The 26613-nt window shown below is 50.5% G+C and overlaps 1 protein-coding gene across 2 annotated transcripts; it reads left to right on the top strand.

The window, feature by feature from the left end:
- On the top strand, positions 1 to 23361 carry adisspb (adipose secreted signaling protein b). 2 transcript variants are annotated; one of them, XR_015940006.1, is made up of 7 exons: positions 1 to 148; positions 7452 to 7546; positions 12909 to 13042; positions 14680 to 14818; positions 16900 to 17033; positions 21014 to 21139; positions 22062 to 23361. XR_015940006.1 is itself a non-coding variant. In XM_088638743.1 (6 exons), exons 2-6 carry the CDS (start codon positions 7528 to 7530, stop codon positions 22160 to 22162), a joined length of 519 nt encoding a protein of 172 aa, XP_088494869.1. In that variant the 5' UTR covers positions 2 to 148; positions 7452 to 7527; the 3' UTR covers positions 22163 to 23361. The 2 variants fall into 2 exon arrangements, 1 of the variants encoding a protein (XP_088494869.1); XM_088638743.1 differs by lacking the exon at positions 16900 to 17033 and having other exon boundaries at positions 2 to 148.
- The last annotated feature ends 3252 nt before the right edge of the window (positions 23362 to 26613 follow it).

Raw genomic sequence — 26613 nt, 5'->3', positions numbered from 1 at the left:
GTTGGCGTGCCGTGTGTTGAGGGGCGGGGCCGCGGAGGCGCCCTCTGAAGCGCCGCCTGTGGTTTTTGTTCCCAGTGCCGAGGGGACAGGAGTGTCTGCGGTGCGAGCTGCTGATGAGCAGGTCGCCCTGAAGCTACACCACGGTCGGGTGAGTGCAGGATATATATATATAGTATTTAAAGGGGCTGGCCAGTAAAATAATAATTCTCAGTTACTCGGAGAAGTCGGAATTCTCGCAATCGCGCATGTAAGCATTTTCCAGATCAGGAAATTCGGTATTATAAACATCAAGTAGTAGAGGCGTTACAAGTTTAAGGATAATACGGGTGTTTTGCGTTACTACAGCCTGTACATTTATGACCGGTTCCAAAACGGAAGAAAAGGTGAATCCCTCCATAAACAACCCGTGCGCCTCTGTTAAATCTACAAGTGTCCGACAGAGCGCCGCGCATTTCGTGCCTCGTCCGCAATGGAAACTTTGAAAGCTCGCAGTGCCGAGCAGCAGTAGTCTAGCAGGAGGTGCCGCAGGGCGAGTTTCTCTTCAGCCTGCGGGGCAGTGGCGGTGAGCCGCTGGGAGAGGCCGGGCGCCGCATCAGGGACTGGTGCACCTGGTCGTGCTCCGAGCCCCCTGCCCCTCTTCCCTTGAACACGGCTCCCCGAGCAGCGTTTTGCGGAAAAAAAGGCGTCCCTAGCGATCAGACAGGGGTGCGTGACCTGCCGCTTGTACCTCAGCTTAGCGGATGCGTACTGAGGGGCTAAGCGTGGAGGAACTGGGCTTTCTTTAGTGGCCTCTGCACCGCAAATACAACCTCCCCCCGACTTCACCGGATCTTCCAGCAGTACTCTTTTGACATGAAGGGGATGTAAACGCTTTTTCCGGGCTCTCTAGCATTTTTTAAAAAAGTTTTTAACATGATGCATCAGTACAGCGTCTTGACATCGCCGTATTTTTTGGCATAAAACCATTGACTGTATTCACGGGAGACACCCACACCCACGAAACCAATCCTTTAGTAACTGTCATACGCAACCCAACTTTAGTTCCTCCCCGCTGTTGCGAACCCACCGGCCATCCCGGTGATCTGTTCACCGGTCAATGCAGACACTGTCCACTTCCCCGTATTCCCTGAATCCCCTGTATCCCCTGCTCGGGGAGCCGTGTTCAAGGGAAGAGGGGCAGAGGGCTCGGAGCACGACCAGGTGCACCAGTCCCTGATCTGTGTGACCTATCAGCGGCTGGCTGGAGCTCACCCCTGCCGGTCTCTGCCTATCCTGGATATGTGGCTTATGTTGGTGTCTATGCCAGAGTGCACAGATTGAGAATCCAGGCGCAGGAGATGGTGAGTCGTCATTGCTGACCTGGCTGAGCCGGTTCCACAGGCCCAGTGACGTGGCAGACTGTAGCTGCACCGCGCTGCAGGGAGCAGGAAGTCAAGGTTTCTCGATGCCCAGGCTTGTCATTGAGAGGCCCAGGGTGGTGTAAGCAGCTGAAGTGTCCTCAGTAAGGTGTCTGGGCTGGGAGAAGCCATTAAAACGAGCTTGTGTAGCAAGCTGCGGGCGCGGGGAGGAGGGGAGAGTGGCCCCACTCGTGTCGGATGACACTGTGGAGACCGCTGCGCCAGCGCCGCCCGAGCCTGTGGAGAGGCCTGGCTGGCGTGTCGCGGGCAGCGCTGTTGTACCTGCCTCGGGTGTCCGCGGGGGTGTGAGGACCTCGCCCTGCCCAGGACTGTCACCCTGTTCTCAGGCCGAACCCCTGCGCTGCCCTGAACACCGATCGGAAAATCACTCTTTTATGAGGGACTTCTGAAGCCTTCTGAAAATGGCATTGCACCTTTATTGTCTGCTCTGTGTATATGCATCGCTGTTGCTCGAGTAAAGAACTCTCAGCAGGTTTATTAGGCAAAACCTGCATTTTCTAAATACTTGTCTTATTCCCTGTGATCCTGTTTACACATTCAGGCAGTGAGCAAAAAATCTGGAACGCCAGTGTAAAGTCTCTTGACTGGGCACTGGGCCGCCATGCGGAGCCATGGCACAGAGTCGGGAACTAAGGAATTAAGAATCATTGTTTTTTCCTCATGATGCACTGTAACAGATCTGGCCTGGTGAATGCAGTGAAGGAATGACAGTCACCTTGCCTCTGTCTAGCAGGGTGTCTTCAATAGGGAGGCTGGGTCTTTTGCCACAGCTGGGGGGCTGTGAGGTCCGAGCACATCCGCCGGCACTGTTCCTGCGCGCAGTCCTGGCCCTGAGAGGGCTGGTCCAGGCTGGGGTTTCTTCCTGCCACGGGTGGATGTGAACGCTCTTAAGCGCGTGGCCCCGTGTGAGAGCTGGGGTCTGGGCCCCAGTGTGCTCCAGAGGCCCGAGGCCGAGGACAACTTGGAGGAGTAGCAAGTCCTGGGACCCTCTGATTCCGAACAGGATCAGGAACCCTGGGCAAGGCAGCCCCTCCTGTTCTCTGATCTACATCCGCTTCCCCATCGTTTCCTCACACCACAGCCGATGGTACAGTTGTAGTAAGAGGGCGGAGCGGCCAGGGTACGGTTATTTACTCTGCTGGTGTCTTCAGCGAGCGAGGGGGCTGAGAGTGGGCATCACTGAAAATGGCAGGCGTTTCCTTACTCTGAGAGTTGCAGGTGTCTGAAACAGACTGGTCACATGTTGCATCAGGAACACGTTGAACAAGAGTCTGTGATCAATAAGCCACTAATAACAAAGGGGCTCGTGAATACGGGTGTGTTTGAACCTGCCTGGTGTTCGGTCACCTTGCACCTAACAAGAGTGAGCTGGCTGAGTGAGCTCTGCCGGGGTAGGTTGTGAGGTGACTGTGGGGCTCCTGTCCAACACCGTGCGATAGAAAAGCCCACCAGCTGTCTGCTCGCCCCTTAATGTCGCGATGAATGATCTGCCCATGCCTGTGCGTGAGGCTCTTCACACACAGACGCACACACTTTCCCTTGGCCTCTGAAACTCCAGCTCGCCACCGCTGATGCCCAAGTGTCCAGTGATATTTACACACGGGCCCAAAGGTCACGCCATTTGTTTGGCCAGCTGGGCACCGGGGGTGGGGGGTCAGCTGTTGGGAAGCTGGAGCGCTGCTGGGGCCACTCCTGGCACTGACAGCTCCGCGTGTAGAAGGGCATGGGAGGGTCCAGTGCTGCCTGCTGCCACCTGCTGGTGTGGCTCATGAAAGCCCCCGGGACCCTGAGAAAATGGGCTGTGGCTTTTTTGGAGAAGCGACAGCTGTATGAAGAGCAGTCCCATGCAATGGTGCCGATTGTGTGACAGCTGCCCAGTGAATTTTGTGCACAGTACAATCCCACGAGCTTGCTATAAATCAGCCTTATGAGCTGTGTCAGGCCAGGGAGCTTTGTTTATGTGAAACCCTGTGACCTTCGAACCCCCTCCTTCTGTGTAAACGAACAAGACTGATCTGTTTATATTGCTCATGTTGTGGGATATTCTTCACCACAAGAGCAGGAGACAGTCCTGTGTGGTTTCGGTTTTTATTGAGCTCAGTAAGGGCAGCAAAGTGGTGCAGGATCTGCTGTGTGAGACAGACACCCTGCAAGGTTTTCCCAGCTCTTTTGTACAGGACCGCTCAGGAAGACGTTTGTTTCACACTCTGATTGTCCTGTTTTATGATGTGTTGGTGAATATTTGTCCCAGGCTTTGATATGTGATCCGCACTGTTAGTCCTGTCCTTTGGTATGTGATTTCCCTTCTGCAAGGTGTTAAGGGTAGAAGCAGTTATTTGCTGTAGCTGTTAATGCAAGCCAGCTTTATCCTGTCTTCCTTCTGGTAAATGCTAAATAAGCAGATCCCAGCAACTGCTCCCATACCTTCCACAATGTGTAATATTACTATTAAGTACTAATATTGTTGAGCTGGATGTGTGCTGTATATATATGTGCCAGTTCGCTCTTGCACTGTGCTTGGTTGTAATCATGTCCGTTTGTTTGTTGCAATGGAAAGAGCCTGGTCTCTGAGCTCTGCTCACCTGTGGGGTTCAGCTGGGCTCAGGGCTTCTGTGCTTCGGACGTAAGAAGAGGTGTCAGGATGTGTGTGTCACTGACAGGTGGGGTTGTAATAGCTGATGGCTTCAGGAAGATGTGTGGACATATGGAAAGTTGCAAAGAACATTATAAAAGTTACAGATGAGACTATGTGGCCCATTTAGCCTGTTTGTTAGTTCGTAGATTATAGAACCAAGAGTCTCATTGAGCTCTTTCCTGAAACAGACTTCAACACCAGGCTGGGTAGCTGAAAAAGAAAACCATGCTGTACATTTTCATGTGCTGATGGACGTGGTGGATATGGTTAAATGGTTAATGACCGCTTTCTTACCCAGCTTGCTGCAGCACCTACAAGAGGACGTGCTTGTCTGGATCTCTGTTTGTTGTCCACAGTTCAGCATGGACTCTGAAACAACTGTATAACCAAGCAACACTGTCAATAACTGTAGACAGATGATACCATGTGATGAACGAAAGTTAGATTTTGATTCCATTTATGAAGTACATTAGCCCCTCTGTGCCCTGTGGCAGATCCAGACCAGATCTTTCTTGTGATGTCCTTGTGTGAAGCACTGTAGGACTGGGCATAGGGCTGCACGCTCCACCTCAACAATACGTTTCAAGTCCTTAATTTTCTAAATGAATCTGAAAATGAACTTTTCACTGGAAAAAAGGGAGAATCCACAGAGGGTGACGTCAACAGTGTCAGACTTCTTGACTTCACCACTTCAGCACAGGGAAACCAGCTGGCCAGCACCCCTGCAAGTGTCTCGTCATTAGGAGAGCAGCGCTGTTGGGGCACTATATTCATGGTATGAGGAATATCTGAAACCTACACTGCTTTATATAGGAGGTTTATGCTTTTTATGTTTTTTCAGAGCAAGGAAGCAGAATAGTGTCACTGTGTATATTGAGCTCAATATGAGCATAACTGGAGAGGCTGACTGACAACACGTCCAGAATGCCTCAAAAAGTTTCATATTGCAGATTAGCTATGACCTCCGCTCAAGACCTTTTCAGCTTTAACACTTACTGTTTAAAATCCTAGTCCTCGGGGTAGTTTATTACACCAGTCACTCTGTAGCTCTGGTGTTCTTCCAGTGTTGCCATTAGTACTGTGGATCAGTGGAGGGCCAGACTGTGCTCTTGCTCCGGGGGGTAGATTTCCAATGCTGATAAAATCTCTCTCGGTATCCTGTTGCTTGTCGAATGTTAACAGCGGGGTTGGTCACACAAATCATCGTCCCTTCATGCTGTCCTGTCATACTTTCATGCCAAGCAGCAGATTCTCTGCCTTTATTACAGTATGTCTGCCGGAGAAATCTAATTGGAGATGAGAATGCACAGTTTCTTACTTTGCTCCAGTTTTAAATCAGAAAGTGCTTTCTTGGCATTTGAAGTTTATGCCAGTTTTGCCAGAGAATTTGCAGAAAAGACATGGAAAATAGAACAGAGTATGACTCTTAAAGAACAGGTACAGAATATTGAGTATATGGGTGTAAGGTGAGGTAACAGTTAACTGGGGGGTTGAGATCTCCTACTGTATGCAGCATCAAATCGCCAGATTCCAGCGATTTGGAATTCCTTTGTGGGCAATTAAACACTTTGTCACATAACTTAATGATACTTTGTCTCTAAAGCCATCTTGAGTGGGGGTTGCAGACTTTGGATCTGCCTGGGCTGAAACTGAGTCTTGCCCTGTCCTTTAGGGGGCGCCAGAGGTGAGGTTGATATCCCTGCACCTGTGCTCACGGCAATCAGCCTGTTTTCGACTCGGGTTTGAGCTGTTGCTAATGTTCATACTTTCTCCCAGCTGCCTCTCTGCTTTCTAGGCGATGTTTGGCTTTCTAGAATCTCTTCAATAGATAATCTAAATACCTTTATGAACCTATTTCAAGCAAGTTCTGCAATATTCTGCACTTCATGGGATCTTTCTGCGTGATTTATAACCTGAGTGATTCTCCGTGGAGCTGCCGCGGGTGGGTGTATCACAAGTCTTTATCGGGGTGCTGACTGGGGTCAGATCGGCCCTAATGCCACCAGTTTCCAAGGTCACTGCCTCCCTGAAAGCCAAACCGTTTACTTTTGGCACACATTAAAAATGTGAGAAGCTAAATATTTACAATATGGACTTGGTCTCTAAACGGGCCAACGAGATGCAGAATGAATCAAATCCATGAGGTGGTCTCTGCAGGTCCAGCTCGGACCACTGACAGGCGTGGAGGCACCGGGGGGGACTGGAGTGGCTGTTTATGGATGTTTACCTTCCCGCCTGCGGAGCTGTTTGGGAAACCAGCAGTAGGAGAAAAAAGTACTACGTGAACTTAATTGTGCTGTTTTGTGAAGGCCTCTCTGCACACCTTGGCGTGACGGACAGGACGCAGGAGGTCAGGCAGGTCAGCACACACTCTCTCCGGCACTGTAACGGGCAAAGAAAGTTGCAAAGACCCTTAGAAAAGATACAGATGAGACTGTGGCCCATTTAGCCTGTTTGTTAGTTCATAGATAGTAGATCCAAGAGTCTCATTGAGCTCTTTCTTGAAAGAAGCCGGGATCTCGGCTTCAACACCAGGACGTGCTTGTCTGGATCTCTGTTTGTTGTCCACAGTCCAGCATGGACTCTGACATAACTGTTTAACCAAGCAACACAGTCAATAACTGTAGATAGACGATACCATGTGATGAACAAAAGTTAGATTTTGATTCCATTTATGAAGTACATTCGCCCCTTTTTGCCCGGTGGCAGATCCAGACCAGATCATTCTTGTGATGTCCTCCTGGTACCGGACATTAAGCATTTCGAGTGGCTTGATGATTCCTGTAAACTGCTCTTGTCCGGCGTTGCTTGGAGCAGGCCGCTGGGCACTGCGCAGGAGCAGAATCGCTGCTGGCAATCGAGCTGGCGAGCTTGTGGGAGGATTTTTAAAGTTTGAAACAAGGGCAGATACTAAGCATACAGTTTTTGTCTGGCAAAATCCTCATTCAGATGCTACTGTATACTGTATGTCTCAAGCTGTACACTGACGTAGCACTAATCCATGTGTTTTTGCATGGAAGGGGCGTTGTAATGTCCTGTATGTGTCTTTACTGTTGCAGCCTGTGTCTGAATCTGAGCAGCAGGGGAAACCTTCAGGGTTGTTAATGACATGGTTGCCCTTTCTTATCATTTCAGTTAAAAATCTAAAGTTGCTGATGAAACTCTAGGGAATCTAGGGGTTGTGAAATCACTGTGAGTCACTGTGAATGTTTGAGTTGTGTTCTGATTAGAATTAGACTCAACCTGGAAGGTCTTGACATGTTTTCACGAGAGGCTGGCTCTGAATACAATCCACAACCCGTGACTCTCCTGGCACAGCTCTCCCTGGTCCTGTTAGAGAGATGCCAGGTGGTAGAATAGCAGTCTTTAATTTCTCTCTCCCCTCTCTGTTTGTCTAGGGATCGCCGCAGAGAGCTCTGAGATGACATCTTGCTGACCAGCTTAGCATCTCGTCTGCCCTGGCCTGTCCTCCACATGGCTACAGCCAAGAAGAGTGAGTTCCCAGCCTCATGCTACAGAGGAACAGATAAGACTCCCGTTGCGCTGCGTATTCCAGGTGTTAGATGTTACAAGCTCTAGTACTGAGGGCGCAAGAAGTAATGTTCTTTGTGGTGGGCTGGGCTTCTGTGGGAACCTGCTGCCCTGGAAACTCTGAAACGGACCAAACTGCTGTGCAGCTGGAATCAGTGTGTAGAACTACACAGCATCACTCTGGTTAGATCATGCTCTGAAACTCAGGAATAAAGTTCTGTGAAAGTGCTGTGTTTGAACCTGTGTGAGACTGTGGGCGTGATTCGAGACATCTTTCTTCCCGCTGTGTGTGTGTGTGTGTGTGTGTGTGTGTGTGTGTGTGTGTGAGGGAGCGCGGGGTGCTGTGTGCGTGCAGCACGTCTTAATTCCCAGCCTGACCGCCTCTGCAGCCCCTCTGTGTGGTCAGGCTGGCTCACTGGCTGCAGACGACACTCTGGAAAGCCTCTTTCCTGGGCTGTACTTGGAATTGAAAGAGGAACTACTGTTGCAGCAGATTGCCATGCTTAATAAGTGACCCGTAACATGATGACTTTGCACTCATTTATTATTAGAAATAACAAGCTCATAGCGGAAGTTGACTGAGCTCTGGCACGGGTGCCTGTGCATTAACAGCGCCCTGCTCTTTGCCTGGGAGTGGAGCTCTGTGTGCTCTGACCAGGGCTCCTGGGGCAGGCTGTCCAGTCTCCCGCGCCTGCTCCAATGGAAGGCTTTGGATGCAGCTCATGGTGCCGTGGATGGCGTGTGAACTACCAGAGAACCGGCTCAAACAGGGTGTGTGGTTTTAGCTAGGGGACTCAGATTGTCTTTGAGTGTTTTATAAAGGTAATGCGAAAGAGTATGAGATTATATACATATTCATCATAGGCCCTTCTACTGCTAGTAAAGACAAAACACTTGCCATCTTTGCAATGGGGAATTGCACACTAAACATGAGCGCAGTTTTTCTGTTCCAGTTATCTCTTCCTCATTTGCTCTCTGGTCTTTTCTCATTCACTTTTCACCTGTGCCCCTTTACTGCTGGTCTGAAGGCAAATCACACCGATCTTTCAAACACATTCACATCTTTTAAATATCTCTGTGCTTTGTTGCTTTTAGCACAGGCACTAAGATATTTCTCAAACCTGCTTTGAATGTCAGTCTTGTCTGGGGAAGGCAGCCAGTCTGAAATCAATCAGCTTGCGTGATATTGTGCAGGACACCCAGTCTTCATAGTCGCCTTTACCACAGGGTGAAGAGATAGCTGGTCATTCAGGGAAAAAATGCCTGTAAGCTAAAGATAAAACACAGTACCTCATTATCTGTGAAGCAGTGCTCTGTCAAGCCAATTAGTAAAGCCAGAAACAAAGACAGAATCTTCCGGTTTCAAAGAGGCTTTAAGACTCTAACTTTCAGTTAGTGTCCTGTGAATAATTGAACTGTGAAGCGCTATGTGTTAGACTCCATTACTGTTATTGTTAATTTGCACTCCATGAGGGAATCCTTTTTAATAACGTTTTCAGGAAAACCATTACGCTGGTGAGAGTTTTATCGAAGTAAAATCTTTGTGCTCCTCGTGAGGCAGAGCCAGGGTGAGCCGAGCTCAGGAAACCTGTTGTTATTGACCACTTTTTATGATCAGAACCTTTGGCTAGTAATTAATTGATGTTAAGCATACGTTTTGTGACGTTTACTAGCCCCAGGTAATGGAGTCTGCTGCAGTTCAGGTATCCACAGCAGGCCTGTACACTTGCAGTATTCGAAGCTAGATCTCTGCACCTGTTTGAAACTGGAAGAGGTCGGGCTTCCAGTGGGATGTCCTGGAGAGGACAGGTCACAGATTGAACAAGCCAGAGGGAACAGATTTGTCTTTGGTTTAAGTAGGGGGAGGATGAACAGCCTTCTTCTTTTCTGACTGTACCTCTCCATCATTACTATTTTTTTTGGGAACTTCGCTAGCAGCCATATCACCCCGCAACTCTCAGCTGGCAGCCCACTGAAGCTCAGCAGGTGTGGGCCTGCTCAGTACCTAGAGGGGAGATAGTGATGGGGACACTATACTGTAAAAGGGCACTGTCCTCCAGATGAGACGTAAAACCGAGGTCCTGACTCACAGGGGTTATTAAGAATTGCAGGGTGTTTCTCGAAAAGAGTAGGGGTGTTACCCCGGCGTCCTGGCCTAATTTGCCTCCAAATAATCCCCCTCTCTGAACTGGCTTCATCACTCTGCTCTCCTCCCCACTGATTGCTGGTGTGTGGGGAGCAGACTGGTGCATCATCCAGGTGGGGCTGCACACTGGTGGAGGGGATCTCCATTACTGAAAAGCGCTTTGAGTGGAGTGTCCAGAAAAGCACTGTAGAAGTACAAGGAATTATTATTATTGTTACTGCAGTTCCAAGTGCTGGGAGGTGTGGGCCTATGTCATATGAGCAGGCTGTGTTTACACAGGTGGGAGCTCTGTCTCTCTTTCCCCAGACCCCAGCCAGCTCGCTGGGCCCCTGCCAGTGCTGCTGAGGAGGCCCAGACTGAAACTGCCTTGTACCCACAGCGGGATACCCAGCACAGGGGAAGGGCAATAGAAAACACTTCAGGAGCCTGGGCTTGAGATCTTGGCATGTTGTCATTCTGTGAGGACGGCTTGCTTTCTGGAGCAGTGTGAGCAGGGTAGGTGTAGGATGGGTCTTTAGGACAGCTGGTCGGAGTTGGAGTTTTGCCGAAAGGCTCGGCTGTTGAGTTTGCAGTTGAGATGGGAAGGTTGTCGCTCACTTCCCTGCTGGGAGCAGTGCAGGGAGGCCTCCTGGGGGCGCCGTGCTGAGCTCAGGCCCGGTGTTTGCCACTGTTACCAGGCACGTTGTGCGTTCTGAAGAAATCCTCTGGGTTAGCTTTTTAAATGCCTTTGAGGGTTTTGAGTACTTTTAATCTTTTTAATGAGGTTTCAGACTAAAAAGGTCCAGTTCCTTCAGGACATTCCCTGCATCCCCAGAAAGTGTCCAGTTGCTCTTCTCTGGCCTGATCCTGAGCAGCAGCAGTGGAGTGGAGTAGTTTATTGCCATAGGCACACGTACATTGGAATTCTTAATCGCACCGATCTCTCCGGACACACACAGTACAACAGACAACACTACACAATGTAGACAACAGGAACAATAAATCTATTGTGGAAAAATAAGTAAATATGTAGTAGTGAGAGTGAGAAAAAAGGGTAGACTATGTAAAAAGCGCAGAGTGCAGATGTGTGTTGAGTCTGAGGCGCTGCAGCAGGGTAGAAGCTGTTCTTCAGTCTAGTGCTTCGGCTCGCCGTGACCCTGTACTGGCTGGAGCAGAGGAGATGGGTGGGGGGGGTTGTGTATTATCTTTGAGCAGGCAGTATTACACGAGCTATGTTCCTCATAACTATAGCGCCAGGTGTAGGTCACCTTCATCGCCTAACCTGAACAAGTCGTTTAATGTCCGGTTGTTTTTCAATGCTTCTGTTCTGAATAGTAAATAATAAGGGACACCAACACACGAACTTCATCCCCGCTTGGTACCATCGAACTCATCGAAACAAACCCCCTGTCGCGTGTTTTCTTTAATAGTGTGGTACCGCTTGTCAGAGCGCAGGGAACAGTTTGTGGCCGGATAGTTGGGATCCTTGGATTGGGCTTTATTGCGACAGTGGCTGGTGTGGATCTCACCCATTGATGGTGAATCCCATCCTATAACCCTCTGTTATATTCTTATCTCTATAAGAATAGAATTCTCTATCGTTAACGTCTTTTCTGCTCATGTTCTTTTGTACTGCCAGCTTTTCGTGAATACCTCCAAGATGAAATCACACTGCTGGCTCTCAGCAGCACAGTCGTGATGGGCACGATGGGCGCCTGTCTGAAGGCGCAGGGAGAGCAGAGAGTGGTTCTTGGCGCTCGTGCGGGGCTTGATCTCCGAGCAGAGCGCATCTGCTCAGTGCCCTGGGGTGGGCTGCCCTGCGTGGCTACGGGCCCATTGCTCCTGCCGCTTCTGGGGCAGGGGAAGCGCTCGGCAAACCAGCGCTCTCTGCTCTTCACTGCAGTCCTACCTGCACAGCGTGTAGAGCACAGGCAGAAACAGTGGACGACACTCGCTCTAAACGGCATGACACTTTAGTAAGGCGTAGCGCTGGGGCAACGAATGCTTGTTCTCAGTGATCGACAAAAGAAAGAATATCCTGACTCATGCCTTCCTTACTCATGTGACGTGGTTCTCAGGATGTAAAGTGTGAAGAGCAGTGTCCTCGTGTCCTCGTGTCCTCGTGTCCTCGTGTCCTCGTGTCCTCGTGTCCTCGTGTCCTCGTGTCCTTGTGCATTGGGGTGCAGAACAGGCCTGTCTGCTGCCTCACCAGACGTCAGGAGTTTTTTGTGTTACTCCTCTCGAGAGGGAAGTAAGCCCCCTGCTTACTGCAGATCTCTGGGGGTCCTTCATTTATTCATGTGTTTGTGCTGGCGAGGAGCTCCAGCACACGCTGAGGCCCCCCAGGGCTGGGCGAACTGTCTGCCTGGCCTGTTGAGTAGCTCTTTTACAGGATCGGCCCACGTAGCTGTGCTGCTGAGTGAAAGATTTGTCAGCAAAGCCTGTGGTTCCGGTGGAGAAGATGCCATATTTCTGAGGCTCAGGGCTGTCTTTGTGTTGTCGTTTTCTCTCTGGGTGTTCCTGACCTGAGCTGCGCTCTTGACTTGACTATCGGTGTACATTTACTGACTGCTCAGTCACTGTTTTTCTCCTGGCTCCTTGTTTTCATAAAGAAACTGTGAAATATCTTCGTGGGATGCATTATTGACGTAGTCTTACATTTAGGTTTGGTTTCAGAATCTAATATGTTGGCAGCAGTTATTCATCCAGCCATTATCGTGTGTCCAAGAGCTGCTGATTCCTGGAATGGGCCGCAGTAAAACGGCGCTCATCCAGACTCAGGGTGGGGCTGCTCCCTGAACACGCACTGGAGTAGTGAACCTCGGCAGCTTGTATTTGGAGGGTGGGAGGCAGCCGGACTACGTGGAGAAAATCTTGCATCCCTCGCAGAGCACGGGAACGCCACACAGAAGGTGCCCTAGTACAGAATTGAACCCTGGACCCCAAAAGCTGTGAGGCAGCAGTTACTGCCAAGCTACTGTACCAGCCCCCACAGTTTGTCACTAGCTCTTAAATTAAAGCCTTTCCCGTCTCGCCTGGTGTTATTCAGGCAGTAAATAAGCCATATGAAAAGGTTGGGTGAGTGTGTTTGTTTTCTACTCGGGTTGTGGATAAAGTGCATGTTCCAGACCTCCCTGCACAGAGCACCCAGTGTGCGCATCGCTGTCCTGTCCGTCCTGACCCTGTACCGCGTTTCCAGGCTCCAGGGCCAAGGCGGGGGGTGTGCGATTCTCCGAGGAGCCCGCCGCCACATCCCACGTTCATTTCGACGACAAGCTGCATGACTCGGTCGTCATGGTGATCCCGGAGCCAGATGGGAACTTCCTCGTGAAGGTGGGTGTGGCCAGGGCTGCTGCTGCAGTCGGGGGCGGGGTCTGTGACATCACCGTCATGAGATCCTTTTGATGTCCATCTCCTCTCTTCTTATCTCTTCCCCTCTTCTGACAGCTGCAGGGCGATCATGTTTTCTTGAGGATGGGAAGGTAATGTTATGAGTAAATTTCAAGGCAGTCCCAAGGAAATAAATAATAGTAGAATTAGTGTTTCATGTTTTAATTATGTTCTGCTTTTACGAGCTGGTGAATCTTGTACCAGTTGTACCAAAAAACAGATATTTAATTATCCGACTTTGGTGCAAACCTTGTCAAATTGTGGACGTGACCTTGAAATGTCCAACCCCTGGCATGAGACCCTGTGTTCTGCATCTCCCAAGCCCAACAGGACTGCAGCGCGGACGTGCAGGCACCCACTGGATGCAGAGGAGGGATTCATGTCTTTTGTTTTAGCTGATTAATTTTAACATTACTAATAATAATAATAATAATAATAATTGCTTACACTTATATAGCGCTTTTCTGGACACTCCACTCAAAGCGCTTTACAGGTAATGGGGACTCCCCTCCACCACCACCAATGTGCAGCATCCACCTGGATGATGCGACGGCAGCCATATTGTTTGTTTTAGTTGATCTGTATTACTTTAACTTGAAGCCAATTCATTCGTCCTTTAATTTCACAAAAGGAGAGTTACGTATGTCTTTTTTACCATGCATACTATATGCTGTGGTGTATTACATTTTGCGATGGTATAGAATCGACTTTTGTAAATTCTCAGCGCTGAATGTTGAGATCCTCCTTTACTGCTAAGCACGATGACTGGGAGTGCAGACGGCTGGAATGCTGTGTGCTCCGGGCACGGCCCTGGCCTCCAGACCAGGCTTGTCCTCCCTGGAATTGGGTCGCATGACGTTTTCGTGGGAGACGGCATTTTACAGCTTTCTCTCGATGAGCTAAAATCATTCAGGGGGGAAAAACAACATGCTCCTGGAACACGACAGCTCCTAGCATCATTGCAGCAGAACACCCCTGCGGATGATGCCCTGATTGTTGACCACAGGTGCATTGTGGGTGAGGCTGTGGCGACTGTCAGTGCAAAAGACGCGTCCAAGTCTGATCACGACAGGAAGTGTCCGCAATGCTGTCAGTGACATTTCCCGTTAATGGCTGTAATGTTGCTGCTGCTCCATCACAGATGCTCCGGCTGTGATTGTCTGCTCAGCAGGGCTCTCCAGCTATGGGTGTAAGATAGTGTAAGATAGTTTTTCTTCATTACTGCGAAGACTGGAACAGCATTCACTTGTACTATTTGTCATATACGTGTTAGACCAGAGATCCTTCTAAAGATGGATACACATTTATGTGTCTTTCCAATTTCATAGCATGCTGGGATTGTGAGGTTTGTACAAGTGGCTTCGTTTCATTTTGAAACCCTCCTGAGGATGGGAACTCGGGCGGCAGGTCATGATCACGTCGTCGGCCAGACGGCCGCAGTGCGCCCCCTCTTGGCGTGTCTCGATCAGCCATTGTGCCGGTCTGCTGGAGGTGCTCAGTCGTGTGATTGTGGTGCTGTGTGGCCCATGAGCAGCGCGGGCCCTGCGGACTGTGTGTAAGTCGCTCCCGTGTCTCTGCAGGTGGGGTTCCTGAAGATCCAGCACAAGTATGAGATCGTGTTCACGCTGCCGGAGAGCCCCCGCCTGGGCGAGAACGTGAGCCCCGCGCCCGTGCCCAACCCCCACCTCCGAGTCACCGACGTCAAGCCTGCGGCCGAAGGTGAGCGTTCTGGCTGAACTGTCCAGCGGAGCCGTCCTTTAGAGCTGCTTCTCTAGCTCATCAGCTCTAGACCAGGCCCCGTAACTGAAGGGGGAAAGTAGTGCCTCTGAGGCGTTTCTCAGTGGCATCTCGCTGTCAGAGTCCTTACGGGCACAGGGAGCTGCTCCTTCAGCCTGAACAAACAGGGAGGGACTCCTGTCAGCTGTGCTCGTCTTTACTGGCTCCAGGCTTCTAATGTCCAACAGAATCATTTTTGCTAAATTTGATCTGGAAAAGGCATTCTGGTGGAAGAGGGTGTAGTCTGGGTGTCTTTGCCCATCTTGGGTCCTTTGATGGCTCGTAAATTTAATATTAAGGCTGCACAGTTCCTAAATATGGGTTTGGGGCATGTTATAGCACCTTAAAACGCACAATGAAACGTTCAGACCTACAGGTCTAAGAGGGTCTGTCTGTGTAGGCAAGGCCTGGCTGGTAAAAAGCAGTCTGCACGATCCCTCCCTAGATCACTCTGAGGTCCTGCAGCGACACATCTTCCTGGTCACCCAGGTTAGAGCTTCATGACACCGAAAGGTGCTTAAATGACCTTGTCCTGGTCCGAGGGCGGGGGTGTGTGGGAGCCCCTCTGTCCCGGGTCCGAGGGCGGGGGTGTGTGGGAGCCCCTCTGTCCCGGGTCCGAGGGCGGGGGTGTGTGGGAGCCCCTCTGTCCCGGGTCCGAGGGCGGGGGTGTGTGGGAGCCCCTCTGTCCCGGGTCCGAGGGCGGGGGTGTGTGGGAGCCCCTCTGTCCCGGGTCCGAGGGCGGGGGTGTGTGGGAGCCCCTCTGTCCCGGGTCCGAGGGTGGGGGTGGGCTGCGGAGAGGGCTGGTGCTGAACGAGAGAGCAGCCAGAAGGAGAGAAGAGAATTTCTGCTGCCCATGATTTTCTTTCTTTCAAAATGTCTGTCTGCTGCCGGCTTGCAATGTACAGTAGATTAAAAAACGACATGAACCGTGATCTGTTCTTTATAATACTTTTAATGGATCTGTCTCTCTTGAGAATACCAGAGGCTTGATTGTACAAATCTGTGTGTTACCTTAAGTGTTATTAAAGCTAGGAGCAGAATGATATTCAGATTCTGTAGGCGCTCCCTTGAGAATCGCTTCTCTTCTTGCTATGTGCTTTAATGCACTACTAATCGCAAACAGACTTTAGAGACTTCTTAAAAGGTCTGGAACTTTTGCGGGGCGCAGACTAGCTTTTGATATTTCTCAGTGTAACCCGGGGACAGTAGCTCTGGGACATGAGAGACCCAGGGCTGTTGAATCCTTGTTCCCTCCAGGGCTCTCCTGCACTGTTACACTCTCCCTCTCTTGCGCACACACGGTGCATGGCTGGTGTGGCTGCTGGTTGCCATGGCGCAGTTGCAGCAGTGTGTTGGGAGCAGGCCCTGCAGTGTGGGTCAAGAGAGAGCGCACACCTGGTCGGTCTGGAAATTACACCCCGGTGCGACAGTGCCACACTCAGCACAACGGGCAGGGGGGAGAGGGACTGGGAGGCACTGCTGGGGTTTCTGAGTGCTTGAGGAAGTGAGGAAACACCTTTCAAACAGTTGCTACCAACGGCTAAGAAGAAAAACAGTTTATATTGTTACCGGAGCGATTCAAAAGGATTTAGACACCCCCCAGATCCATCACTCATCTTTGTGGACAGTATGACTTTGTTTTCTAGTCTTTCACCAAGAGCTCGGGCACCACGCTGGTGCTCCTGTGCACACTGGTGCTGGTGGAGGGGATCCCCATTACCTGCAACGCTCTTTAAGTGGAGTGTCCAGAAAAGCGGCGTATAAATGTAAGAAATTAATATATGGCACTTTTCACAAAACTAGGGTATGAGGCAGAGAGAGGCGAACATGTTGTTGAACTCCTCACTTGGCTCTAAGCTTTGTCCCAGTGGCGTGGCCTTGAGCCAAGATGGGTGCCTGTTAACGGGATTGAGGCACAGGTGTTCTGAATGAGTCTTTAGCGCTCCTGAGTGAAATTCCCTGTGAGGGGAAAGGAGCTGTCAGAATGGACTCTCCATGGAATTAGGGTCTCAATTGGCATCTAGGCTCCAGTCTGGAAGGAAGGGGAGTGAACACTCCAGAGGAAGGTCTCATTATCAACAGATTGAGCTGTCCGTCAGGCCTGTGGGACCCGGCGAGCTTCAGCTGCTTGAGAAATTACAGCTCAGGCTGTCCTGAGGTGCGTCACAGGTGCTGGGCAGGTGGGCAGAGGGGTAGTGTATTTGCCAGGCTCAACGGGAGACTGGAGGCGGTGGTACTGGGAGGGTGGGCATCACTTGGCAGGGTAGCAATGTACCTTCTCCCCACCGCTGAGAGAGAGATGTCTAAATGGCACAGGGGTCCTGTGTGCTCCCTGGGCCTTACCATCAGCAGACCCATGGGTGGTCTCGGAGAGCGAGTAAGCAGAAAGTAAAGACACAGCAAACCTGGCTGCTGCTGTGATGCTTTGATGGTAGTGTCCCTCGCCAACCAGGATCGGCCCGAAGAAGACTGAGAGAGTGAAGAAGAGTGTACCAGTGATCTGGTGATTCGTGAAGGCAGAGAGAACTGGGCTCATCAGGCCCAGTTGGGAATGTGAGTGGGTAACTGGAGTATGCTCCCTCTTCTCTGAAAGAGGACCAATAAGTAGGAGCTAGGACCCCAGGGGGCATCTGTAAGCATGTGTGAGAACAGGGACAGGGCACTGGGTTAAAATATTTTTCCTTCCACATTTCTAGAATCATGGTAGAATTCCTGCACAGTGGTTTGGAGTTGTTGCATTGAGTGTGTCTCAAAAATAAAATCTACTGTAGGCTTTAAGAATATTGCTGCCTGTTTGTGTACATGAAGATAATCCTGCCATTAGTTATCTTGTATCTGGTCATTACACGCATGTGTCTGGACTGCCTGACCTTTGCGCAGGGAACTGGATTATGTTTGTAATTGCTTTAATTTTCAGACAGAGCAGAGCTAAGATGCATTTTCTGTCTGCTCTGCCTCCCGGGAGTCCAGTCATTGCCTGAGTGCCTGCAAAAAGAGAACATAGTGATCAGGGAAGAGTAAATAACAGGGTCCCTGCAGAATATCTCCATGGCAGGTTGTGGTGCTGCCCAGTCTGTGCGCTGCGGGCTGGTTGATCTGAGAGACCGTTTTCTCTGCTCTTTCCTGTGATCATCCACAGCTCCCACGAATTCATGGAACACTTGCATAAGTAACCTACGGACTCCCCTGTCCATTGGGATTGGAAACTGGGATCTGTTGTAAAGCAGTCAATGAAATCGTTTTGCCACGCGTTCAGGGAAGATAGGGGTTCATGTCAACAGTTTTGTGGGGAGATCTCGGAGTTCTCCAGACCCCTCTCTCTCCGTTTCCCATCCTGCGGGAGGGAGCTGGAAGAAAGCCGGGGCCACTGCTGCCCAGGTGAGTAGGCAGGGTCCTACCAGACAGCGAGAGGTCCTTGCTGGGTCTCGTGTCGGACTGGGCTGCCTCTTTGACAGGCTTCCAGTTTGGCTGCCCACAGTGATGGGCCACCCAGAGGGTCTGCCCAGCCCCGAGGGCTGAGCCTGCAGGTGGTGCTTTGGGTTCTCTTTCTTATAGAGGCGTTCTGGAAGGACTCGTTGCAACATGCCCAGATTATTTTAGACTGGGTTAATTTGTAAGGAAACACCGTCTTTCCCAACGGCAAATTCTATAGTTGTCATAATAAATGCATTCAGATTTGTTTTATTCTGAGTGTGAAGTACACAGGGGTCTTAAGGCTGAGGGCAGTGAGTAAGCTTATTACGTTTGATCACCGAGCTCCAGGTAAAAGACATCTTGAAGATGATCTGTAGTGTCTCACATGCTGGTAGCTTCTAAACTATTGGAAAGCAAAGCAAGCCCGAGTTTAGACTCTTGTTGAATAATTTGAATTCACATTTTCCTGCACATGTTTGGAGCTGCCTCGTCTCGCTGAGGATGCATATTAACTTGTGAATGGCCTTCGATGAAGTCACAGGCTTGATTCTCAAGAGTGCTTGAGCACAAAGGCTGTTACACCGATCTGGAATAAACTGTCTAGTGTTGAAGAGCAGACTGCTTCCCACTAACGGATGGGTATTAGTCATGTCGAGGCTTGGAAGAGATGAATGCCTGCTGTCTAGCGCTCTTCTCCAGTTCTCTCTAAAGAGTAGGAGGTGTTTATTCCTCTCTCCTGTTTCCATCGTGGATGCCTGCTAACCTTTTGGCTTGGGTTAGCGAGTTCTGTGTGTGTGGGCTTAACCGCAGCTGAGTGTTCACTGGAGAAGGAAGTTGCTGGAGCGAAGCCGGAGAAGTGTCTTCTAACTTAGTGACACCCGTGGGGAACACACAGGGTGTGTGGTATTGGCTCTTACCAGGGAAGGTTGTGTGCCGGTTCTGTTATACAAGGTCACAAGGCAGGGCTGTCCAGGGGCGAGATGTCACAGCCCCACCAGGTGAAAACATGCGTCACTATAATTGTACCCGCAGGTCTGGACAGGTAAAGTAAGAGGGTTCAGACAATGTTTGAAATGTCCTAACTCCCTGGGCTTTGTTGGTAAACATTCCTATGGGCACCAACAGCACATATAATTTCATTTGTGGAGAATGCAGTCAGTTCTGGAGCCCTGCCTTGATAAAACGAGCTTCCTTCAAGTGGACCAAAGACATGTCTTCGGCTCTTGAACTCTGGCAGTGTCGACTGGCCTGGGTGCTAAAGCCATCTGCTCCGTTAGCCTCCCAGTATGTCTTTGGACTGGAAGAAGCTTAAAGCTGTGTGAACACTGGGAGAACATGAGAACACCACACAGGTAGTGCCCCAGTGCTGAGCACTGCGTCACCATGCTTCTCCCATGCTTGTTCCCTGTAACACTCTGGGGGAACTGCTGTGGGGGAATGAGCGATCCCGTCTCGGGTGTGGGGCTCGTACACTCCTCTCTGTCTGGACACAGAGTGTGGATTTGTGTCTGCACCCCAGCCACGTCTTTGACAAGCTGGACAAACTGCAGAGACACCCGCCCAGGGATAGCAGTGTGTTGCCATGGCAACAAGCCCAGAACTCCACTCCACCGGTTGCGCTGGTAGCAGAGTTAATTAAATAAAAGCATCTGTTAACGCTTGTTCTTTATTGATCTGAGACGATCCTTTAAGAACTGTGTTCCCACTTCACAATTACAGCAGGATTAATTTGGTTTATGTGGGAGTTGGTCTTTACAGTCATTAAAATGCCCTCGGAAGAGGTGGAAAGTCCAACAAAATACAGGAGCCGTTAGAGTGTTTTTTTAACAAAGATTTCCTATTTCATGACTTGATTTTCTAAGTGCAGTTTTTTCTATTGATGATGTCAGTCTGAGTTTTGTCATTCTCTGTATTAGCTGCTGTCTGGAGCTAATCCAGTCCTCTGTTGTGGGTGAAGTTAATACTATCCTGTCTCAAAGTTAGGGCTAAATCACACCTCCCTGTTGTGGGAGGGGCTAATAGTCCTCTGTGTTGCAGGGCCTATACAGTCCTCTCTGTTGTGGGTGGAGTTAACTGTCCTGCCTCTGCGGTGGGCTGATACAGTCCTATCTGTTGTAGTGGAACGGACAGTGTTGTCTCTAACTTTCTGACTTTTGCAGGGGTGAAGCAATGCTGTTCTCTCGGGGGCACGATCCCCTCTCTTATAGGGATGGCATACTTATACAGAACCTGCTCGAGGATGACTGGTGTGCAGGTCTGGTGTACTTCCGTTGCATTGCCAGAGGCAGCTGTAGTGCTTGTCATCACACTTCTGAGCAGCAGTTTTCATCTTTCCAGAACTTGTCCAGCCTTTAAAATGTTTATTGCACTTTTTTTTGTTGCATTTCTCTGGGTGATCAAAATGTAACCAGACGGAGAATGTCAAACTGATTGAGCATACATGACTTATGGTCTCCAGTCCTTCCGGATGCTTCCTCCTTCCCTCTGGTGCGCTGGACTGGAGCAGCGCGGGGACGAGAGTCTCACACCCCGCCCCTGGCTGCCTGGATACCGAGCCGTCTCTCACGCGGACGGCCCAGCCAGAACCCCATCCTGGCGGACTGCGCAGTTCTGGGTGCACTGGAGGGAAAGGGGTGCCCGGGTGGGGCTGGCCCCTCGAGCCTGGGTCTCTCCGAGCCGGTGCCGTCGGTCCTGTGTGAGCTGACGCTGTCATCCCTCTGGCAGGGGGGCTGCAGGTGACCTGCGAGTACACGGCCCACCAGGAGGGGGTGCTGCGCGAGGAGATGGTGCTGCTCAACGAGGGCGGTGACCCGCCCTGCCTCCGGGTCCGAGTCCAGGCCCGCGTCATGGGTAAGGGTCCCGACGGCAGCCGATGGCATCCCCGGGCCTCCGTTTCCTTTCCCCAGGACATGGGAATGAGAGTAAAGTCTCTCTAGCTCGGGAGACCCTGACTTTTCCCAATAACTGGATGATAGTGATGATTATCCCGACATGCGGCTCACCAGCATGAAACCGCTAGATAGACTAGTGTCGTTGGGAATGGTGAAGAATACACGATCGTTACTGTGTTTAACAAGCATCACAGTAAACTGTCCTCTGCTGCCACCTGCTGTTTAATGTGGCTATAACAGCCAGTCAGACTGTCCTCTTTTCAAGGCAAAGTGTGTTTTTTCTGCTTCAGGAAAGCCTGTGACTGCGCTGTCATAGTCACAGCTGTTGCACTAACAAAGTCGCACTTCTTCCCATAAGAACGACCACGATCTGATGTCATGGGTATCTCAGTTTCTGCCCGGCCACTTCCCTAAGCCCGAGGTTATAAGGCAAGAGATATAAGAGCATACGGACACTTACCACTAGATTCTTCAACAGCTTCTATCCACAAGCAGTGAGACTGGCGAACACATTTAGCCATCCCCCTCGGACCACACCTACACCATCACATCTACCTCTTTATGATTTCTTATCTATTGCACATCTCCAGTCATTGTTTACACGTCTGTATTGTTGACATTCAAACTGTCTACATGTTTACTTGCACATTGTCTATTGTTTGTTTGTACATTGTCTTGATGCACTGTTTGCCCTTTGTTTTGTTTTTTACACTTGTTTTACAATCAAGAGACTTTCTGTGAGTAAGAATTCCATTGTACCAGTACCGGTTACATATGGCAATAAAGTTCAAGTTCAAGGTTATTAGTGTTAAATGTGATATTTAGGACTTGCTCTGTGGACAGCCTCTACACCGCCCCTCTCTCTCCCCCCCCGGCTGCAGACCGGCATCACGGGACGCCCATGCTGCTGGAGGGAGTGCGCTGTGTCGGTGCCGAGCTGGAGTACGACTCGGAGCAGAGCGACTGGCAGGGCTTCGACTAGTCAGCGCCGGCCCACCGTCTGCAAGGGGGCGTCCTGTTCCAGAATGTGAATCACAGCGGGGGGTGGGGGAGGGCGGGTCTGTTTTAAGGCACAGGTGCACAGCTCCAGTCCCTGAGGGCCAGAATCCCACAGGTTTTCCAGGGCTTCTTTAAAGCAGGAACAGTTGGAGAACTTTGACGGGAGTGAAATTGTTTCCACCTAAGCTAATGATCAGCCCAGTTAGTTCAGTAATGAGCTCTGTGGGCCTCTAGGACTGGAGTTCTGCACCACTGTTTCAAGGGTTACTATTTTTTTGTGTCTTGTCAAGAAACTTTTACAAAGCTGGGAAAAACAAAACTTTTTTTTAGAATTTCTTGTCAAGCGTCTGCTTTTCACATCGGTGTTTGCATCCATGGACAAGGTCTGTGATTTTTGAAGGCAAACTGCTTTTCTTGACAGTCTCTGCTGGTGGATCCATGTTTATATGTTACTCGTACTTGATCTTTCTGGCCGGTACTTCACAGGCACTGCCAGCAGAGGGAGGTACAGAGAGCTGTTGTTCTGCTCTTCAGCAATTCAGAGAGTGCCCATCTGCTTATTATAAGATTGTATTGCACAGGTGCACGATTCCAGTCTTTGAAGGAAAGAATCCAGCAGCATTTCTAGGTCTCTTTAAATCATCAACAGCCGAGAACCTTTGAAAAGAGTTCAACTCGGCCAGTTGTGCTAAGAGTGGGCTCAGGTCTTTACCAACAGTGGTGTGACGGCGTCCCCCAGCCCTGGACCTGCGCACTGAGGGAGGGCTGGAAGCGCTGCAGCCCCTCCGAGCTCCGCTGCATCGCAGTGTCCGTGCAGGCTGTGTCCACGCCGTGCACCCCCACTCTGGCCAGGCCAGCCTTCGTCTTCAAGGCCAGCTTTAGGCGCCAGGTGTTTTGCAGGTGGGAGGGGGCGGTAGGAGACTGGAGGTGAGACACTGGCGCTCCAATCCCCGAGGCCGAAAGGGGAGGAGTGATGGCTGTGTGGACCGGCGGTGGACCTCCCCTCCTCCCTGCGCAGCCCGGGGGCACCTGTGGGCGCTGCTTACCGCTCCGTCTGCGCCGCGGCCCGGAGGAGCACACTCCGCTCGCAAGCGGACACCGCCACCTCTGCCACCGCGGCCATCTGCACAGCTTGGAATGTGTCTGAGCCTCATTAAAGCTCCCCTGCTTGCTGCACAGAAAGGCCTCGTCCTTGTGTTTTCTTACTACCGTACTATGCAATGTGTTGCACGGAGAAGGATGACCCCGTTTTAATGCGCCATAAGATCAATCTGGGACATGGAGGCACTGGTTGACTCAGCCCAGTTTGGGAAGTGTTGCTGTGCCCAGGTTTAGTCTTTGATGTGTTTGAGTGTTAAAAAGGTTACAAAGAAGAGCAGGTGATTTGTGGCCTCATTGCTTGCTTGGAGCTAATTGACCTGAGCATCTCACCCAGCCATTTCCTGAACCTAGCCAGGGTACCAGCTTCACACACATGGCTGGATAGCTTGTTCCAGACTCCCACAACCTTTTGTGTAAAGTAGTTCCTCCTGTTCTCAGGAGGTTCAAATTTCCACTGGTTCCTGTTTCACTGTTCATTCTGAACCAGTCTGTCAGGTTGACTGTGGCCTTGAAGATTTTGAGTTCTTGGATCAGGTCTCCTTGATGTCTTCTGTGTTCCAGATTTAAAAGGTTCACTAAACCAGTCAACATGTCTTGAAGCCTGGAAATCTATGATTGGGATGACCTGCTCTGTTGAATAACAGTGAACCTGGTTCTGAGCAGCTTGGTTTACTGGAGTAGCTGCATGACTGATCTGTAGAACACGACTGGCCTTCCTGACACTCACAAAGGAGCAGTTGTAATATTATTAATAATTGCTGACACTTATATAGCGCTTTTCTGGACACTCCACTCAAAGCAGGTAATGGGGATCCCTCCACCCCCACCAGTGTGCAGCCCCTCTGGTTGATGCATGAGTCCTCTCCCCACACACCAGCTCTCAGTGGGGAGGAGAGCAGAGTGATGAAGCCAGTTCAGAGATGGGGGTTATTAGGAGGCCATGATTGGTAAGGGCCAGGGGGAAATTTGGCCAGGACGCCAGGGTTACACTACTGGGGCATTATGACCCACACAGACTGCAGGGTGAGCGCCCCCTGCTGGCCCCAGTTGTGTCTGGCCTTTAGTGTCGAAACACCAAACCTGTTAACCCCTGTTTGAAGATTTCAGTAGATACCAGCGCGTGTTCAAGGTGATGAACTTTGCTCCAGACTTTTCCATGTTCAAGAGTAAGGCTGGGGGCAGTGGCTGCAGTCAGAGGAAAAGTCAAACTAGAAGACGTACTTCACGGCCTAAGAGTTGTCTGAAGGCTCCAAATCTGATGTTTGAGCTCTGAACCTGAGCTTGCAAGAGTTAAGGTTGTCTTCCGCATAGCCAGTGCTAGTGTTAAATTTGGGGGAAGTGTGTCTCATTACATAACGTGGGGAGCGCTCTGCATGTGATCACGGCAGAGGATGAGCACACTGAGCAGGACTACAGAGCTCCACTCACAAGCTCTACCCTGTGGAGGGTGGTGTTCAGAGAGAACGTGTGCTGTGCTGGTTCCTCAGTAGTCGATGTTTTCTTTTTCTTTTCTAATCAACGGGGACCAGATCACCAGCCGTCAGTGGCTGTTGTGTTTTTTTCCCCCACCAGAGGGCAGACCGTGATCATCTATGAAAGATGGACCAGTGACATCATGTGAAATTGCCTAAAACATTTCACAGGCTTGCATTTTCACATGCTTTAATCATGAAGAACTTGTTTTTCAATTGAATGCTGTTCACTGCAGTTTCACACAGAGAATAACATCTCAAGAAGAGAAATGAAAAGAATACACCCTGCTTTTAATCTGAATAATTAAGAACAGATGAGTTGTGAAAAAAAACATTAAAAGACGTCTCTAAATTGTGTTTGAAGGAACAACCAAAAAATAGTAATTGTACACTGCCTAACGGGTCTATGAGACCAACCCTGATATACTCTAGAGTATCATGGTTCAATGATTAGAAAGGTCGTGGTTGTCTCCGATGTCCCCCAGTCTAGAGAGATTACGCCAGAATAATTTTAATATTGTAACGCAACGGGGGCTCAGGCGGGCGCCCTTGCCGCATCTGGTCGGCCCCTGCACCCTCCGGGGCTCGAACAGATGCGGCAAGGGCGCCCGCCCGAGCCCCCGTTGCGTTACATTGGTGTCAGAAGCGGGGCGGGATAGCCCTTCGCCGGGGACGGCGATTTAAGCGGGGGAGAGTGTAACGCTTACGGCCGACAGGGCGCTGTGTAAGAGCCGGCGTACCAGAGCGGGTGACGTCACCGCCCTTCCCTGTGATAGCAGGACCACAGCTACTGGGCTGTGGAGAGATCTCTCTTTGGCTCACGGGGCTAGGTCGCTGCAGAGAGACGCGGAAGTCCCGGGTTCGAGCCCCGGAGGGTGCAGGGGCCGACCAGATGCGGCAAGGGCGCCCGCCTGAGCCCCGTTGCGTTACAATATTATTTAAGGTAGAAAAGCATATTTAGAAGCTCCAGACCCCTTGGGTTTCAGTCCAGGTCCTAATCACCTCTATTCAATTTCTGAGGTTTTTTCAATCGTGCTTCCTCCCTGAAAGAGGCGAGTGAGCGCTGTCACTAACATCACCTCTCACTGACATTCCCCACTCTCATGTTCTACTGCTGGGGGTCCCTGTCCTGCTCCCAGAGACCCCCAGCCCTGCTGGGTTCTGTTCCAGCCCGGCTCTGAGTTAGCACACTTGATCATCGGCTGCGTTTCCCCTGTTTTCATCTCTCACACATGTAGGAGCTTGGCATTCTAACTATTGCAATTCGCATGTAAAATCCCAGACTTTTGACTAGAAAAAGAAACCCTGAAAATATGGTGGTCCCTCAATTTGTACGTTTAATGAGCCCATTAAGCTCATTAATGCAATGAAAACCAGCAGAAGTGGATGTCCAGGACTTGAACCCCGGTCTGAGTCACGCCTGTATCTCCAGGGGTTTGCTCCAGCTGAGTTCTTGATCGCAGGCAAATTTATTTCAGCTTTCTATTTCAGGCCTTTTTTTCTCAAATAAAAATTCTGTTATCTCGTGAAAAGCTGGGAGGTTTCAGGTCTGCCCTCAAGTCGGATGTGAAGACGATATATGTCCCAAGCAAGTGACTATTTCGTGATGTCGTTTACTTTCTAACGACCCCTGTCCTTCCCAGCGATGGTGGCGCTGGCGGCGGCTGTAGCGCTGATATTCAAGCCCCAGCAGGGGGCGCGATGTATCGTATCAGTCAACAGCCAACCCCCTGCACCCACAGGGGCGGAACAGTCTGTCCCGGTAACCCCCCTCCCTCATCAGGGGCTCCCGGTGCTGGTCAGGGCTGAGCTCTTTGTGTCCATACACCCTTAACTGCACCAACAGGAGGATGCCTGGCTG

Source organism: Lepisosteus platostomus, chromosome 1 (genome assembly GCF_059453375.1).
Source record: "Lepisosteus platostomus isolate fLepPlt1 chromosome 1, fLepPlt1.hap1, whole genome shotgun sequence".
NCBI lineage: Eukaryota > Metazoa > Chordata > Actinopteri > Semionotiformes > Lepisosteidae > Lepisosteus > Lepisosteus platostomus.
This window is presented reverse-complemented; position numbering and strand designations above follow the sequence as displayed.